The sequence below is a fragment of the Petaurus breviceps genome, unplaced genomic scaffold (assembly GCF_028583685.1).
Source record: "Petaurus breviceps papuanus isolate PSGF00001 unplaced genomic scaffold, PetGlider_PUasm1.0 180, whole genome shotgun sequence".
Classification (NCBI taxonomy): domain Eukaryota; kingdom Metazoa; phylum Chordata; class Mammalia; order Diprotodontia; family Petauridae; genus Petaurus; species Petaurus breviceps.
In genome coordinates this window covers 1,666,124-1,684,959 of record NW_027185782.1, presented here as the reverse complement: position 1 = coordinate 1,684,959, position 18,836 = coordinate 1,666,124, and the positions used below count along the sequence as shown (strand labels likewise).

The 18,836-nt window shown below is 46.1% G+C and overlaps 1 protein-coding gene across 3 annotated transcripts in view; it reads right to left on the bottom strand.

Annotated features, from left to right (window-relative positions):
• DPP9 (dipeptidyl peptidase 9) overlaps window positions 1–18,836 on the bottom strand; it is a 53,180-nt gene that overhangs the window by 10,542 nt on the left and 23,802 nt on the right. For all 3 annotated transcript variants that reach the window (XM_069086781.1, XM_069086782.1, XM_069086783.1), the window contains 10 exons: window positions 18,535–18,648; window positions 15,018–15,146; window positions 14,176–14,237; window positions 12,099–12,199; window positions 10,281–10,458; window positions 9,787–9,949; window positions 9,166–9,245; window positions 4,422–4,574; window positions 1,470–1,605; window positions 322–467 (listed from right to left, as the gene is read on the bottom strand). In XM_069086781.1, coding sequence (XP_068942882.1) covers window positions 322–467; window positions 1,470–1,605; window positions 4,422–4,574; window positions 9,166–9,245; window positions 9,787–9,949; window positions 10,281–10,458; window positions 12,099–12,199; window positions 14,176–14,237; window positions 15,018–15,146; window positions 18,535–18,648 — 1,262 coding nt within the window. The remainder of the gene's footprint in view (window positions 1–321; window positions 468–1,469; window positions 1,606–4,421; window positions 4,575–9,165; window positions 9,246–9,786; window positions 9,950–10,280; window positions 10,459–12,098; window positions 12,200–14,175; window positions 14,238–15,017; window positions 15,147–18,534; window positions 18,649–18,836) is intronic.

Sequence of the window (18,836 nt, the reverse complement as noted above, 5' to 3'; positions counted from 1 at the left end):
AGGATCTATTATGGTTATTTGTGTATAAGTCATATCCTACTAGCCGTGCCCTCTTCAGAAGGCAGATTATGAGGACAAGGACCATGTGTTATTAATTGCTGCCTCCTCTTTCCCGAGTCAAGCATTGGGCTCTGAATGAACACAAATGACTAATAAATGCTGAATCAGCATTGGTAGAATTAAAATTCTCGCTGGTCAGGCAGACAATGCCCACCTTACTCTGTCTTCCTGGGAGGCCAGTGCTGACACATGGCTTAAGTCCCAAGTGCAAGGAGAGGAAAGCCAAGGAGGAAAGGGTCTGAGGTCCAGCTGTGCACTGACCTGAGGTCCTCCGTATACAAAGAGCACTGTTGGGTGCTTTTTTCCAGGCTGGACGTTGTGGGGTTTGTAGATCATGCCGTACAGCTCCACATCTGACTGCGTATGGAAGTGAAAGATTTCAGGAGGCACATAATCTGGGGGACAGCCTGGAAAGCACAGAGCCGGCAGCTCAGTAGGTAAATTCAGCCTCTGGAAATCACAGCCCAGAGATCTGAGGACCAAAGTTGGGTAGCTTACCCTGTGCCACCCCTGGGTTATGCTAACCCCAAACCATTCACTTTTGTATGCACAGAACTGTAAGTGGCCTGGAATGCCAGGGCAGGAAGGACTCTTAGAATACAGAATGTCAGAGCTAAAGGGACTTCAGAGGACACAGAGTCTAGACCCTCCAGAGTGGAAGGGACCCACTGAGATCAGTTAGTGTGAATTCTCATTTTACAGAGGAAACAAATGAAGGGACCAGAGAGAGAGATCAGTGGCAGGGCTGGGACGGACTCAAAGCCAGGTCACCCAACTTTCAGCCCAGTGCTCTGGTCTATACTCACAGCATCCCTCTAGCAATCTAGATCACAGAGGTTAAGGGAATGTCAGAATAGGGAGAGACCTCAGAGGCATCTGGTCTACTTCCCTTCCTTCATGGTAGAGAGGAGGAACAGGAGGCCCAAAGAAGTTATCTGACCAAGGTAACAGAGTAAGGACAGAAGGGGACAAAAGCTGAGAAGCCCAGTGCTTAGCACAGTGCCTGGCATATAGTAGGCTCTTACTAAATATTTATTGATCGACTGCCTGAGAAACCCAGATTTCTAGGCCGGGGTTCTTTCTACTGCTCTGGGCTGCCTCTGACAGAGGTCAGAGAACAACTCACTCACGAAACAGAGAAAGGGTCACAAAGCGCCTTCCTCCTGCACCCTCAGAGGCTGGAAGGTCACCATAATCCAAAGCAGATGAATAACTGAATCACAAAGGAGACAATGACCAGATGAAGCTCTGTCATCTCAGCCCTGGCTGCAGAGGCCTTTGCTACCCTGTCTGACTTGCTGACCTGAGGGGCTGGGTGTCCCGGGGCCATTTCAGGATGCAGCAGCCTCCCCCCCATAAGGTCAGCCTCAGTGTTTTCACAGCCAGAGTGGGAGCCTGCTGGTACTCACTGGCTGCCTCCATCATGCTGGCCCAGAATTTGGGCTGTCTGTGGAGCGGGTCGTCGTCAGAACCGCTCAGCTTGTAGACATGCACGCAGGGCGGGGTGCTGACGTTGCTGTAGTGGCTGACGAACATGTCAAAGTTCTACAGAGCAGAAAGAGAACAAGGGCACGTTAAGGAGGCTGGCTCAGCACTTCTCTGTGGAGGGTTCGAGGGCCCTTCTAGAGTGACAGGTCTGCCTGGCGGTCAGAAGACCCAGGCTCCAACTCCGGTTCTGCATGAACTTGATCTTGATCAGTCCTTTCCCCTACCTCAGTGCTTCAGTTTCTATTTCTACAAAACAAAAGGCTTGGACTAATGTGGGGGCATCCTTTAGCTCTCAATCCAATTAACACCCAGCGTCTGTCTTCAAAACCTCTCTTTCTCTCCTCTACACCTATGCTGAACAAAATGAGAACTGTCACCTTATTACTATCAATCACAACAATAACAACAGTTTCTGTCCCCAGAGCACTTTAAAGCTCACATGGTACTTTCCTCAAATTAAGCCTAAAAGTACAAGGGGTACAACTATCACTATCTATGGTCCAGAAACAGGAAGGTAGGAGCTTGGCTGATGACCTGCCCAAGGTCACACAGCCAGAAAGGATTCAGTCAACAAGCATTTATTAAACACTTACTATGTGCCAGACACAATGCTAAGTGCTTCAAAATACAAAGGCAAAAACACAATCGCTGTCCCCAAGGAGCTGTCTCCTCATGGAGAAGGCAGCACGGACACACAGTGTAAATGGGAGGCCATCTCAAAGAGAAGATGCTGCTGGTGGAGGGGACAGGGAATGGAAGCCAGGAGGGCCAGAGGGCAGAGGTAAGGAGGGAGAGCATTCCAGGCCTGGGGCACAGCCTGGCCCCAGTGTCCCTAGATGGCAATCTGGGTGGTGGGAGGGGACAAACTGTAAAGGGTTTTAAATGCCAAACAGCATTTGATATTTGGTCCCAGAGATAATATGGACTTTTAGTAGAGTGGGGAATGTGGTCAGATGTGCACTTGGGCAGCTAGTCAAGGATGCATTAGAGCAGGAAGAGAATTTAGGCAGGAAGGCCAACCAGAGTGCAGGTGTGAGGGGAGGAAGGTCTTCCCCACTGGGCGTGTGTGTGCGTATGTGCACGCACGTGCGCATCTTGTGACGCTATGAACAAGACCTAGTGACACACTGAATACACGGAGTGAGTGTCAGAGAGGAGGGAAGAGAACCCCGAGGGACTGAGAGGCAGCAGCAGGAGAGTCCAGTAGAGGGCTGAGGAGGATTTGGTGGGAAAAAATGAAGTCTGTTTTGGACATGATAAGTTTGAGGTGCCTGTGGGAAATCTGGATAAGAACAGCCCAAGGGAAGCTGGTGATGGGAGACTGGAGCTCAGGAGAGATGTCAGGGCTATACACACCAATCTGGGAGTCATCTACATAGAGATGATAATTAAACCCACGGGATCGGATGAGATCAGGGAGGAAAGGGGGAAGGACAGAGCCTTGGGGATGCCGACACTGGGAATAATGTGGATGAAGATCCAGAAGAGAAGACTGAGAAGGAATAGTCAGGCCCATAGGGGGAGAATGAAGAGAGAACAGGGTCAAGAAACTGTAGCGAGAAAAGGGTATCAAGGAAAAGAAGGTGACCAAAAGTTGCAGAATGTCAAGGATGAGGACTGAGAGAAGGCCCTCAGATCTGATGACTAAGAGTTCCTTGGTAATTCTGGAGAGAGCAGCTGAGAGAGCAGCAGGTCTTTTGACTCCTGGGTCCCAACACTGCTCCCACCTCCCCCATGTGATGATTCCAATTACCCCAAGGGCTGAGCATAGAGTCACAGGCTGTAGGAGAAACAAGCAAGTCTTGGAGCAATCCTGAGTTCCACTGAGAGCCTATGGATGCCGAACACAGCCTCCCAGGGCTTGGCGGGAGTGCAAGACTTGTTCCTCAAACACCATGAATCCCTCTCAAGGAGGGTGATGGTGTGTGGTTCAAAAAGCACAGGATGGGCCCTGGGGTTTCATCCTGGTTCTGTCATTAATCTACTGTAAGACCCCAGACAAATTACTTATCTTCTTGGACCTCACTACCTTCTTCATCAGTGAAAAATGGACAATGACTCCTGCCTTCATTATCCCAAAGGCTTACTGTGAAGAATAACACAGATAATATATGTAGGACACTCCATTTTATAAGCTATTATTACATATCCTATTAAACTTTTAAAAGGAACACCTCACATAGAACTGTCTCCTAGGAACATCTCAAATAGAACTCAGTAGCCCTTTATTCATTCAAACTCCTCTCAAAAAAATCCCAAGGAAATCAATCTTTTCACAATCCCCAATATGAGTGTTTAAAGTCTTTTCCTGCTTGCCAAGAGATGGTGAGCTCTTGAGGTTAGAGGGCACTAAAGCCAGGGCCGTGGGTTCTTAACAACTCACACTATAACTGCCAGAGAGGTAGCACTGGAGAGCGAAGAGAAGACTGATTTGGAATCAAAAGCCCTGGGTCTGAATCCAGCTCTACTGGCTACTAACTGACTATCTGTGGGACCTCAGGGAAATCCCTCTCCACTCTGGGCCTCACCTCACTTTCCTCCTCTGCAAAATGAGGTAGGTGTGTGTGTGACAGGATGTCTAATGTTGGATCAGATGACCTTCAAGGCCCTTTCCAGTTCTAGGTCCTACAACCTCACCCAGATATGTGCTATTGGTCCTAAAGGTGACAGTGAGAAAGCATGTATGGGACCGAACAGAAGTGTTCCTGCTGCTCTAAATGCTTACCCAACTGTCGTGTGTGTGCCAACAGACACCATGGTCTATCTTCCAGAAGGCTAGCTAGCCCTGAGAAGGTGGTGACCACATCATGTGTGTGTGTGCATGTGTGCTGCTGAGTGACAGGGGTCAGACTGGTTGGCTTGAGCGGGCTGACCTGGCTCATGGAGCAGCTGTGTGAGAAGCCCGGCGTGGTAAGTCTCACAATCTCACCCGAAGCCTCATAACTGACCACGTAGAGATGGTGCTCCAGGGGCGTGTCCTTGGTGGCCTGGAAATACACCAGCTTTGTCTCCTCATTCACCCAGATCTGCAATCAGAGAACGAATACCATTACTTCAGGAAAAGAACGGCCCAGTTCCTGGCCCATGACCTCACTTATCACCTGGTAAATTTCTCTCTCTTGAAAACGCTCCATTGGCAGGAGCTGGTCTACATATTAAAACAAAATGGGCAATTCAACTCAGTAACCACTTATGAAGCTCCTACTGTGTGCAGAGCCCTGTGCTGGGTATTGAGGAGAGATTTAAAGTTTCAAGAAAAAAAAAGAGTTCCTGCTCAGCACAAACCAAATTAATGCATCTAGGTTAAGAAAGGAAGTTGACAAATGGGAAATAATCTTTGTATCAAATTTCTCAGGTAAGAGTTTTATATTTAAGATATGGACAATGAACAGACATAAATAGGCATATATATGTATATAAATATATATCTATCAATGTGACCAAAAGCCATTCCCCAATAGGTAAATGGACAAAGGACAAAAGGATATGAACAAATATCTCCTCAAAGTTATGATAAATTGCAAACAATTAACAACCATATATATGAAAGACTTCTCCAATCACCAATAATGACAGAAATACAAATCAAAACAACCTTTAAGTTTCAGCTCACACCCAAAAATCATCAAAAAAGACCACAGATGGGAATGGTCAATGTTGGAGTAGTTATTAAAAGACAGACACACTACAGTATTGCTGGTGGAGCTGTATATGAATTAGTACAACCATTTTGCAAAACAATTTGGAATTATATAAAAAAGTGACTAATACAGACACATTCTTTAATGCAAAGATTTCACTACCATGCATATATGACTCAAGGAGAGGTCATTAATTTTTAAAAAATACCCGGGGGGGGGGGGGGCGGCTAGGTGGCGCAGTGAATACAGCACCAGCCCTGGAGTCAGGAGGACCTGGGTCAAATCCAGCCTCAGACACAACACAAAAACTAGCCATGTAACCTTGGGCAAGTCACTTAACCCCAATTGACCTCCAAAAAGGCAAAAAAAAAGTACCCAAGTATACCAAGATATTTACTGCAGCACTTTTTGCTGTGGCAAAGAACTGGAAACTAAGTAGATGCCCATCAACTGAGGAATAGTTAAACATATTGTGGCAAATGAATGTAATGGATGTAACTGTTAGGAAGTGGACACACACTCTCGTAATTTCTGGCTAGCGGGCAGGGAAGGATGAATGTAGAAGGAAGCCAGAAAGCTGGCCTAACATTTTTCAAAGGATGAGATCCCTTCTGAGTCTAGGATGGACAGGCAGGTCTATCTACAAATATGCTTCTGCTCATGGCCGAAGTCTAGCACCAAGGGTGATACCAAGAGAGAGTCCTAGACAGGAAGGACTATGGAAAAAGCTCCAGTAAGAGGACAGGCTTATGTGACAAGTTCTGTGTCTGGTGCCTTGACATTTTCTAGTTGTGTGACATTGGGGAAGTCACATAACCTTCTTAATTCCCCATCTGTAAAACAAGGATAATACTTTCACTGCCTACCCCAGAGAGCTGTTGTGAGAAAAGCATTTTGTAAACCTTAAAGTGCTACAGAAATGGGAACTTTTATTAAGGGTTGGGTCAATGACAAACGGCCAGTTTCTAATGAAGAGACTGAGATTTACTGAAGAAATAGGACAGCAGATTTTCAGAAGGTAAATTCAAAGGGTCAGCCAAATGACAACAGAATAGAACTCAAGGTCCAAGACGGAATGTTCTGGAGAGAATTCATTCTGGAAGTGAGCCTTTAGTTGCCACTGACTGAAAATCCCCCAGGTGGATGAGCAACCTGGCATGGGTTACTATGGGAAAGTAGGATGTTTTAAAGCAGGTCTCTGCTCTTTGAGGCTGGTGTGCAGGAATAGCAGTCATGCCCTCCTATAACTATTGTGAGAGGCAGACACCCTCAACTGGAAGAAACAAGGGTATAACCATGGGAAACCAGGTCAGTTGTATTCAGAAGAACAGAGACAGCATCACCCTGAAAAACCCTGAATGATCCTTCAGGATGTCCAGAGCTTCCTTTCCATCTTCTGAAAAAACAGACTCTATTGGGTTGGTTACAAAATGGAACAGGCTAGTCCCATTATTTTATTTTATTTTATTTTTTTTAAAGCAATCGGGGTTAAGTAACTTGCTCAAGGTTACATGGCCAGTTATTATTTCTGGGTGTGGTGCTGAGTATCTGAGCCCGGATTTGATCCAGGTCATCCCGACACTGGAGCCAGTGCTCTTACTCGCTGAGCCACCTGGCCGCCCCTAAGCAATTGAGGTTAAGTAACTTGCTCAAGGTTACACGGCCAGGTGTTTCTGGGTGGGTGCTAAGTGTCTGAGCCCGGGATTCAATCTCCAGGTCTTCTCAACACTGGAGCCGGTGCTCTTACTCGCTGTGCTACCTGGCCGCCCCTAGTCCCATTATTTTAGAAGAGAGAATGACAAGATGGGTGATGGCCCTAGGAAAACAGCTAGGATAGGGATAGGATTGGAAATCAGGCCACAGGAGTGATGGCTAAAGAAAGCTTTGAGGAGAGCTGACTTAGGGAGTACATGGCAACCATATCTGAAGACCTGCCATGAAGACTTTGTTCTGCTCGAACCCTGAGAATGAAACTAGGAGCAATAGGAGGGGATATTACAAAGAAGTGAGTAGATATCCGCTCATGAAAAACAAAACAAACTTCCCAACAATTAAAGAAGTGTCTAAAAGTGAAATGGGCTGCTTCAGAATGCAGCGACTGGAATTTAAGTGGCCAGTGGATGATCAATCATAGCAGGAAGTAGGAGAAGGGATTTCTGTTGGGGGAGGTGGGCTGGATGAAATGCTCTTTGAGATCTTCCCATTCTGACTTTCTGGGGTTCAGTGGCTTTATGTCTGACTCAGGGTGGTGATGCAGATGCTCCAAATAAAGTGGATAAAGGCATAGGCTGCATGTTGGCCAAACGTGCAGATGTCACAAAGCTGGGAGGGATGCTGGCTAACACTAATACAGTCAGCATCCAGAGAACACTGGGCCAAAACTAAGAGGAAGGAAGCATAGCTAGGCAACAGCTGGAAAAAGAGTCTGGGAGGCTTTAGTGGAAAAATTAAGCTCTATAAGAGTCAACAGTGTGACGCAGCAGCCCAAAAGGCAAACACATCCTTGGGCTGCATTCAAAGAAGTAGGCCATCCAGGAAACACCGGGAAGCAACAGATGGCTCTGCCCTCGCTGGACCACATCTGGGTGCACACTGCTCAGAAGGATGCTGATAAGCTTCCAGGGAAAGAAAACTAGGATGGTGAAGGGCTCTGAGTACATGCTATTTGGCAAGCGGTTAAAGGAACCAATACTGTCATCTGTGACACTCTTCTGACACTGCCACCACTCTGGTGTGGGCCTCATCTCACAACTGAACTACTACAATGACCTACTGGGGGGGGGGGGTGGACTGCCTGCCCCAAGTCTCTCCCCACTCTACACCATCCTCCACTTAGCTGTTAAACCCATTTTCCTTAAGCGCAGGTCTAACTACGTTACTTCTGTACTCAAGAAACTTCAGTGACTCCCTATCACCTATTTGACCAAATATAAAATGTCCTAGCATTTACAGTCCTTCATAACCTTTCCAGTCTTCTCACACATTGCTTCCCCTCCCCCACACTCTGATCCAGTGGCCCTGGCCTCCTTGATTAAAATCCCCACCTTCATAGGAAGTCTTTCCCAAAGCCCATCAACACTGGTGGTCTTTTCTCTGTCAATTATCTCTAATTTATCCTGAACTTGGCTTGTTTGTACGTAATTGTTTGCATCCCAGTGGATGGCAAGTTCCTTGAGAGCAAAGACTATCTTTTTGCCTTTCTCTGTATCTCCTGTGTGTAGGATGGTTCCTAGAATACAGAAGGTGCTTAATAAGTATTTGTTGACTGACTAAGCCAGAGATGTTAAGTCTGAACTTCAAAGAGAAGACTGGGGGGGAATGACAGCCCTCTTTAAGTATTTGAAGGCCTACCAAGTGGGAGAAGGATTAGCCTGGTTCTGCTGGGCCCCAGTGGCAAAAACAGGAGCAATGGGGGGAAGATGCCAAGAGGTCAAAGGCTATACATAGGACAAGTTTCCTAAAAGACACCAATGGTCCCCAAGTAGAAGAGGCTGCCTCCGGAAATGGGTCTGGAGGAGCATACTTGGTGTGGTGTAAGGCGATTCTTTGGGGGCCTCTGTGGTCTCTTCTGCCTCTAAAAACTTCAGTGAATAATGGTTACAGATGATTCAGACTGACTGATCTCCCACAGAGAAGACGAGGTCACAGCAGCAAAGGACCCTTCCAGGGGCTGCGCCTCATCTACACTTCCAAACCAAGTCCGGATCTGGCAGGTCCATCTTCTCACCCCTACTAGGATGAATGGGATCAAGTGGCATGGCTCATATAAACAGCCAATCCCTCCTCAGCCAGACAGGCTCTCCTTAGGCTGAGCACTAAAGATGAAGAGATATGCTTCTCCAGGTCATAGTACAAAGAACAAAGAGACAAGAAGTAGCCTGACTTCCCAAAAGAGATCTGCAGCAGAAAAGAAAGATGGAGGCCGTACACAGAATGAATGGGGCAGGGAACTACAGGAAAAAAAGGGCTCTGGTACCTTGGATCCGTGCCTTGCCAAAACCTCCCATTCACCACTGGTCAAGGCAATCTCCTCTTTGATGGGGCATTTAAAGTCATCTGGAAGACAGGAAAGAGACAAGTCAATGGGAGAACCCAGATCTATGGTAACACTGAAGACTGAATAAAATGTCATCGGCCAAAGTTTGGGCATCTTTTTTGGGGAGCCAGCCTGGGTAGGAAGAGTAATGCAGAAGCAGAGAGCAGCTGCCTCTCCTCAGATACAACCAGCTTTTGCCTATACCACTCCTCATCTGCCCCGGGGCAGCTTTTGTGTGCAAGAAGCACTGCACTTGGACCCAGGAGACCTGGGCCAGAGACAAGTTATTTTACTCTGGTTTCCTCATCTATTAAATGGGGATAACACTTGCCTCTTACCTACCTGTCAAGACCGTTGTGAGGAAAGTACTTTGTAACCTTAAAGTGCTTCAGAAATATGGGCCATTACTATGATTACTCAGCCTCTTCTTAACTAGAGTTCTGAAGGCTGGGACTTGGTCTTCTTTGGGTCTGTCCTCATTGCCTCCAGTGTCAAGTACGGAGCTTAAGTCAGGAAGGGTCACTCAATGGACCATGAATGAAAGCATAAAATCTCTCTCACCTTCCCCAGAAATGAAAGGTTGGGTCCAGTCATAGCCATTTGGTTTTAGCACTGCTGTGACTTTGTACAGGTGGCAAAAGCCAGTTTTGCATTCATTGGCTCGAAGAAAACAGATCTCTTCATCTCCCTCCGATTGGGGAAAAGGATAGAATATATCATGAACCTACCAAAGAAAAGAACAAAAAAGGGGCATAAGAAAGATCAATGGCTCCAAAACCTTGGAGCTGAAAGCCTTACTAAAGGGAGAGCAAATAGAGAGAGCTGAAGCTCAAGGTCATCCCAAGAAATCAGGGAACTGCTCTGAGCCGGGCATAGGCCTATGCCCTCGGCCCTCTCCCAGAGCATAAATGCCTCTTCCTCCTCAATCGTGAATCAGGAGATGGAACAAGTGCTAAGCTGGTATGAGTCTGCTTTTGTTGAGTCTGCTCAGCCAGAAGGAACAGAACAGGGCCTGAGGCAACTGAGGGAGACAGCAGTGCTTCCTCGGTCCTTACATTTATCCACACATCTGTAACCTCCTCATATACGACATATGGTTGGACATTTTCAGGGACGGCTTTGGCGAATTCAAGGCGCTGTTCCTCACTCTCTGGGACAGGGATGAAGAGGGCCGGAGGAAGGAGAACTAGCTGGAGCCGCTGCTGAGGTCTGTCCAGGAACATGGCCCAGGCACTAAGGAGCAAAGGATGGACAAGTTTTTTTGTAAGACTTCAAGAGCACAAAAGTGTGGACTGCCATTCTGGTTATCTGACTCCTATGAAGGGGGCGGGGGGGGGGGGGAAGTGCACAACAGCAGTTGGAAAGGAAACTGGATTTAGAATTGGAAAAACAGAATTCAGAGCCCAGCTTGCCTCTTCCTACTCATGCAACCTCAGGCAAATCTCTTGCCCTCTGGGTCTCAGGTTAGTCTCTTAAACTGTAAGATGATGAAGTTTGGACCACTGCTCTAAGGTCCATTCTAGGTCTATGCCCTACATCTTCTAATAGAAAATCTGAATGTCCATCCCCTCCCCCAAAGAATGGTATATCATGGGATATCTGCCACTATGTCAGGACTTTCAACACCCTTCTCTACTTGGTATCACAAAAGATAAAAGACCCTAAGAGTGTAGCATACTATAAAGTCCTATACAAATGTAAGTGATTATTATAAAAATTGTGATCATAAAAAGGATCATAATCCTTTGCTCTCCTTTGCTTGTTTCAACTGCTACAAGTCCAGCATGACTCCCCATTCCTAACATATTGGTCCAAACAGAGGTCATCCTTGAACATAAGCCATACTTCCAAAAATGAGATTTCTTTAGAAGGATATAGGGGCAGCTAGGTGGCACAGTGAATAGATCACCAGCCCTGGGGTCAGGAGGACCTGAGTTCAAATCCAGCCTCAGACACTTAACACAAAACTAGCCGTGTGACCTTAGGCAAGTCACTTAACCCCAACTGCCCGACCTTCCCACCTCCAAAAAGAAAAAGGATATAGGTAACATATTGAAAAAAATTATTATCTTAAATAATCATTAAGATAGACATACATTTTTATTTGTGGTGAGCACATATAAATGTAAATAAATATGGTTTTGTTTTTGTTTTGTTTTTTACTGTGAAAGATGGATAGCTGAAAAGGTAGCAGAGTATGGTAGAGAAGGGCCCCAGCAAGGAGGCAGTGTCAACAAATTCAGACGAGGATTCATGCCACTGGAGGAAAAAAGCAGCCGGGGGGCAGACTGTCAGTTCTATAATTAATTCCTACTTACCACCAGAAGGAGAGACTGGCTGGACAAAGGCTATCTGGAGTTGGCTTATAGGCCATACCCAAGTTTTACAGAAGCCAGATTGGGGAAGAAGTAGGGTCTGTATTTGAGTCATCAGCTATCACCAAAAAGGCTATTTGTCATGATTATGTACTTCTTTAGGGTTTGAACTACACCTTGTTTCTTCTGATGGACTCAAGAAAGAATTGCTGAGCCATCCTTGGCTCTCTGAGAGTTATACCCAGCCATAATTTGTACTACAATAAGGCAGAAATCAGTTCAGCAGATCTGGCTTTTTCAGAGTTGGTCCAAAACTTTACTATAACCTTTTTTAGACACCAGGGGCTATGGAAAGAGTCAAAACGACCGAGGTCTACAGTCCCAACTTTCTCACTGACAAGTCATGTGACTCACAAGTCAGCTAACCTCAGCTCCCTCATCTACAAAATGGGATTAATATTCAAAGTAAAACAAGATAATAGTTATGGTCCAAATATAAGAGGGAATGGGCAGTGACTTTTTCTGGAACCCAAGGAAGCTAAAGAAAAACCTATGTACTATTTGCCATCTCGCGTCCATCCAGCCCTGGCGATGTACTCTGCTGCAGGGAAGAGAGTGCTGAACGGCTGCACCAATTCCTTGTCCTGAGCACAAACCATCTAGACCAAAACAAAACATCAGGTTATATGCTGCTCCAGTCAACCTGCCCCTAAGGAGACTACAGATCATGGGTTTAGAGATGGAAAAGGGCTTTGGAGGTCATTCAGTCAGAAAACATTGAAGCCCAGAGAAGCTATGTCATTTAGCCCGGGTCACAGAGGGAGGGGCAGAAGCAGGGTCTGAAGTCAATGCTTTCCCCACTGTACAATGCTGCCTCTCGCTAGGAGCACATCCACTACAACACAGGCTACATGGACTAAGCAAAGATTCTATATTTTGGCTTTTCAAATCTACTGCCTAAGTCCAGGGAAAGGAACATGTAAACGAGGTCCTCTAAAAACGAGTAGGGAGTGAGACAAGTGTAAGACAAGTGTGAGATGATTCTGTTATTAGCTGAATTGTCACACATCCTCTGGGTAAATGTTTCTAAGTCCATGACCATTTCTATTCTTTGGGCTTCTTATCTAAAATATATGCGGTGGGCTGAGGACTACATATGGCACACACCTCAAGATTTTCTCAACCTGGGTCTGGAAGAGAAGGGCCCCAGTCATTTTAATCTTGTTACCACAACTGAAATGCAAACCAATGGATTCTGGACCCACGTACAAGATACTATTAGTAGTCACTGCTGAGTAGCAAGAGCTTTGGATGGGAGTCATGAGTTCTTGACTCTGCAACTTAATACATGTGTGACCTTGGGCAAGTCACAACCTCTCCGGGCTTCAACGTTCTCATCTGTAAAAGGACAACATTGGACAAGAGGATTTCTAAGGTCCCCTCCAGCTCGTAATGCTACAATACTATGTTCTAGTGGATGTCCATTGTACTGAATGCCACCTGTCATAAGTGGGCCTGCAAACCATGCCTGCGTTTTATGTTGAAGTGGAATTTGATTTGAAAAGCCCTTTCTGGTGGGTCTCTTGACTCCATGAAGCCTTCCCTGCCTCCTCCACCCACCTCAAATCTTTCACAGTACTTTGCCTGGGCCTCTTAGCAATCAACTATGATACAACAGAAACTAAGATGCGTCTATATGTTTCATCACTAGATTGTAAGCTCTTTGACTGTTGTTGCTGTTCAGTGAGATCTGACTCTCCATGACCCCATGTGGGGTTTTCTTGGCATAGATACTAGAGAGGTTTGCCATTTCCTTCTCCAGCTCATTTTACAGATGAGGAAACTGAGGCAAACCGGGTTAAGTGACTTGCCCAGGGTCACACAGCTAGGAACTATCTTGAGGCTGAATCTGGCCTCAGGCCCATCACTCTATCTGCTGCATCATCTAGCTCCCCAAGCTCTTTGACAGTAGAGTCTTTGTATTTTTGCATCCCCAAGACCCTATTCAGGGCTTTAATACATAACTGGTTTTTAATAAATACTTGTTGAATTAAATTGAAATACATTACAGAACGATACAGGGTGACATCCAAAGAAACACACTCTCTTGAAAGGAGAATGACCCCTGGAGGGCATGCCCACATTCCACAGCCTGTGAAGACAACTGGACCTAGCATCAGAAGACTATGCCAGTCACTGGTTGTGTCACCCTGGCCATGTCACTGTCACTGCACTCCCTGAGCCTCTGTCTCCTCAGCTGCAGCATGGAGACAGTAACAGCTGTGCTGACAAAGCAGCGTTAGGCCTGCTTTCTACCACAAACACCCAGGTGCCACAACAGGGAATGGGAGCTATTCCAGGAGACAGGATGACCTTTCTCTCACCTCGGGCAATGCTCCCAACCAATCGAGAAGCATATTATCAGACACCAGGCATGCGTATAATGACAAGAAGCTCCCCTTTTAATGGGAGGAGGTAACACGACATATTCCTATATTGGGGAGGTAAGGAACACACACAATAACGGGAGGCCAGTAAATGCAGAAAGTGGCTAGCCAAGCCCAGCTGGCCCTACCTGTGCTGCTTCCCTGGGGCGTGTGAGTGTGTGTGGGGGAGGAGAACAAAGCCCTCTTACCTTTCCCTGACTGTCTGTCTGAAATTCAGCCAGTTTTAAAGCGATCCTGGGGTTCTTGCTGCCTGCGGAAAGGACAAGGGAGTGAGAAGCTGCCAAATGCCGAGCATTCTGTGTACCCGCCCACAAGCCGATCTCTGGGTCAGTCCCTAGGGCAGAGTACAGGGCGGGGCAGGAGGGTGCTCGGGTCAAGGTGAACCAAAAGGGTACTTTTCCAAAGTGCTAAGAAACCAAAGGTAGATACAATAGGTTATCCTCAATGACTAAAAACAGCAGGTCCTTGAGCCACCCTCTGACTGAATATGTTTTACATATTAAATGTAAATTAAGTTTATATTAAGCACCTACGCAGTGCAAGGCCACCAAGTGAGGTACCACCAAGTAAGGGATTCAAAGAAGTATGAGATGTGCAATCCTGTCCCCAAAGCAAATAAAACTGGCTGGACAGGTAGAAAACATGGAAAAGTACCAAGAAATCCGTGTCAAACCTCAATCAAGCTCAGGGCACAGACCCCGAGTGCTCTGGTAACTCAGAGGATGTAGTAAAGCTGGGGCTACATCCTGAAGAATGAGCAGAAGGGATAAGTAAGCAAGCAGAGAAGTTGACTGGTTCCCCAGCTACGCTGTAAACCCTTGAGGGCAGGGACTGTGTTTCCTCCTTACGACCTCTCATCAGGCCACAGCACCAGGAGGTGCTTATCCCACACTTATGAATGGCTGCAGCTTTTGGGGTTTCGCTGCAAAGTTTGAGTCATTTGTCCCATAAGTGGAAGGAGTACATCTGCTCTGACAACCAAGGCCAGAGTGTGAGAGACAACTCCAGCTTCCCTCTCAGCGCTGCTCACCTGTCCTGGGATACCGATAGGAATCAGTTTTTCTTTCTTCCAGAGCAGGAGAGGGAACGTGAATGATCTCCACTTCTGATTCATCTACTTCTTCATATAAGATTCGTAGGGTCTTATGATCTTCAGACCCTAAAACAAGAGGAAGACATGGCTAAATCTATGGTCTTAGAAGAAGGTCAAAGACAGAAAGGAAGGTCCCACATACACTAAAATAGTCATGGCAGCATTTTGTGGCAGCACAGAATATCTGTAAAGGAGATGTCCATTGACTGGGGAATGGCTAAACTCACTTTGGTACTTGACAGTAATGGGATATTGCTGTGCTGTAAGAAACAATGACTACAAAGAATTCAGAGAAGCACAGAAACAATAATATGAGCCAATACAAAGTGAAGCAAATAGAGCTGGGAAAACAATATATGCAACGAATACAACAATGTATGTGGAGAGTACAAAAAGATGAAACAGAACGTTGTGCGATGATAAGAACCAAGTTTGTTCTCAGAGAAGATGAGAGAATGTACCTCCCATCCTTGTTTCCAGAGGTAGGGATACATTGGTATGTAACATGGAATATACTCTGTTTTGGTTCATTTTGCTCAAATGTTCCTCTCCCTGTTTTGGTTTTTTTTTTTTTTTTGGCTTTTTGGAGGGCAACTGGGGTTAAGTGACTTGCCTAAGGTCACACAGCTAGTCTTTGTGTTAAGTGTCTGAGGCCGGAACTCAGGTCCTCTTGACTCTAGGACCGGTGCTCTATTCACTGCGCCACCTAGCCACCTGTCCCCGTTCTTTTTTTAATATTACAAGGGATAGTTTGCTGGACAGGGTTATAGAGTAGGGATATATTCATAAACTGAGTAATATAAAAATAAAAGAGATCAATAAAAACATTTTTTTTTAATGGATGGCCACTGGGGCAAAGACTGTATAGGGAGAACAGTGAGAAAAGAGTATCAGTGTCCTAGGAGCCAAGGGATCAGAAAGTATGCTGAAGGTGAAAAAAGTCCTGAGATCATTGGATTTAGGAGAGTTGAAAGGAACCTTAGAGATCATCTAGGCCAAGCCCGTCCTTTTACAGATGAAGAAACTAGGGCCTGGGAAGGAAAAAGTGACACTTGTTCCATGTTAGCCAGTGGCAATGAAAAACACGTGTGGGACCTGTTACAAATCGAGGGCTATTTCTACTCCCTCACTTCTATCTGAAACTGCTTAAAGGAATGACAGGTGAAAAGACAGAAGATTGTGGACAAAGAAGGAAGTTTCAGAATTGAAAAACATGAATGTGGGATGGTTTTAAGCTATGGCAAGATCTACAATTTACCCCTCCAGGCGGTAGCTAGCTTAAAATGTTAAGAGTGGCCAAACTAGTTGAGGGACTCAAGGAACCACGAGGATAGTGACAAAAGGATCTTCAGTATGAAGATGTCTCCAAGGATGATGGCAGGGGTCAGGGGAAAGGGAAGACTAGGCCAGGCTCTGAGGTGCCGGGGAGGGTAGACAGTTCTTGGAGGCCACTGATGGCAGAAACAAAATGGGGAGAGGAGGGTATGATAGGAGAGCATGACAGCTACTGAATGATGAGAGTAGAGCAAGAATCTAGAGAGGGCAGGGCAGCACGACTCTGGTATGTGTCATTTCATCCACAAGATTCCCTGAGATAGCAGGGAAAAGAAGTTGCTAGTGCTGGACCAGACCAAAGAGGTGGTCAGTACCTAGGGAAAAGTGAAGGCTCAAGTGAGGGAGGGGAAGGGAGTATAAGAAGAAGCATTTAAGGATGGAGGGAGTTTTAACAATGGAAAGAGTTCCAAAGGGCAAGATGAAAGGAAATACAAGAAGGGGATGGGGATTGTGACCAAGGATGACAACAGGGACAGAGGGAGTTTATACCTAGGATGGAATGTCTAAAGAACTGGGGTGGGGGGTTGGGAGGGTGGGGGGGAAGGCTTATAAAAACTGGAAAATGGGAGCCTTGACTGGCAGAGATACTTACTTCATGGAAACAAAGAAAGGATTAAGAAGCCAAGAGTCTGAGGTTCTGTTTAGAATGACAATTTGCAATGTCTTCCTCTCCCCTTTCACCTGATGAGTTTATAGACCACTCTTTAGAGCCTAACTCAAATAAAAAGCCTCCCCCTTCATTCATGTAAAGCCTTCCATTTTCTCCCATGCTATTAATAGCTTTGATCATGGTTCTTCACTTCAGCCTCTCTGATCTACTTATCATGTAGTATTCTGTATTAGGTATCCCCTTATAACTGTAAGCTTGATGAGGGCAAGCACTGTCTGCCTTTTGTGCTACATAAAGTAGGTACTTAATTAGTAGCTACTGAACGACCTAAAGAAAGCTGGGGAGACCCTAAGACTTATGTCATTACCAAAGAAGATCTGTCAACCAAAACTGCCTGCTAGGCACAAAGGCACCCAGGAGACAATCCTCCCAGAATGCTCAGCAGTTCAAATGTTTTGTCCTTTATCACAAAGTCACATGGGGAGATGGGTGGATGATAAAGCAGAACTATTAAGGAAGAAGTAAGCATTTCTTAACAATCAGGTCTGTGGAATTTTACTGAAGATCTTCTAGTCAATATTCCTCTTGAAAAACTGACCTAAGGGTCAAGGAAAAATCAGTTAGCTACACAGGTTTCACAGCCTGTAAAGTAAGGGCAAACTATTCCAAGTCCACTACAGTCATCTAAATCCTAGTACTACCAGGAAGAACCCTGGCATGGGAGTCCTGGCATGCAGACCTGGGCCATGTGGGATAAGCCCTCTCTCTTCCTCAGGCCCTAAGATCTCTAGCATGGCAAGAAGAAAAGACAATGAACTTGGAACTCAGAAGATCTGAAGAAGCTTGGGAGGGTGTGCACAGAGAAGAGAAGGACATGTGACAGCAGCACTTAAGTACTGACATATGGAAGAAGAATGAGACGTATTACGCTTGACTGCAGACAACAGAACCAGGAGTGACATTTTAGGTCTGAATTCAGGAAAGATTTCCTCACAATTAGAGCTGTGAAAAGGCAGCAGGGGCGGTTCCAGGAGACAGCTAGTGGGTCTTCACTGGGGTTCTTCGGACAGAGATGGACAACTCTTTGTTGGGCATGTTATAATGGGATTCCTTCTGGATGCCAAGTCCCTTCAATTCTAAGAGCCTGTGGGTCTGGGAATCTTGGCTTTAATCCCTGGGAGCAGTGGGCCTGGGATCGGCAATGCTCCCTCTCTGTACCCCAGACTCTTCATGGATAGTGGGGCAAATTATGATCATACTGCCTAGCTGGAAGTACTGTGGTGGAGAAAGCGACATTTAAGGTCTCATTCCAGGATGCCAACAGCAGCCAATCTAGCTCTCACAACCTCAGAAGCCAGCTCTTTTCCTCATACTTCAAAATCAACTCAGCACCAAGAACTTATGATACTGATGGATCAAGGAAGAGGAAGAGAGCAGAGACTAAAAGTGCTCTTTCTTTAGAATCCTGAAAGGCCCCAGGCCATCCAACAGGCAAAAAGAAACACACACCTTCCCAGGAAGCCGTTGGGCACCACCAGTAGCCTGTAAATCGATCAAATTCTTCCTGGATGACAAAGGTAGCTACTCCTGCTGACTTGGGGTCCTCCAGGACACTGGACAAACCTGCAGAGGGAGAGTAATCAATATGCCTTTACTGAAAACCTCCTCAACCTCGGCCTTGGGCCGGGAGCTGTGGCAAGCACAGATGCTGAACACATGTTCCCTGCTCTCCAGGAGCTCACAATCTAGCTGGGAAGAAAAGCAGTGAGTGCTGTACAAGAAGAGTCACTAAGCACGCCCTGAAGGGGGAC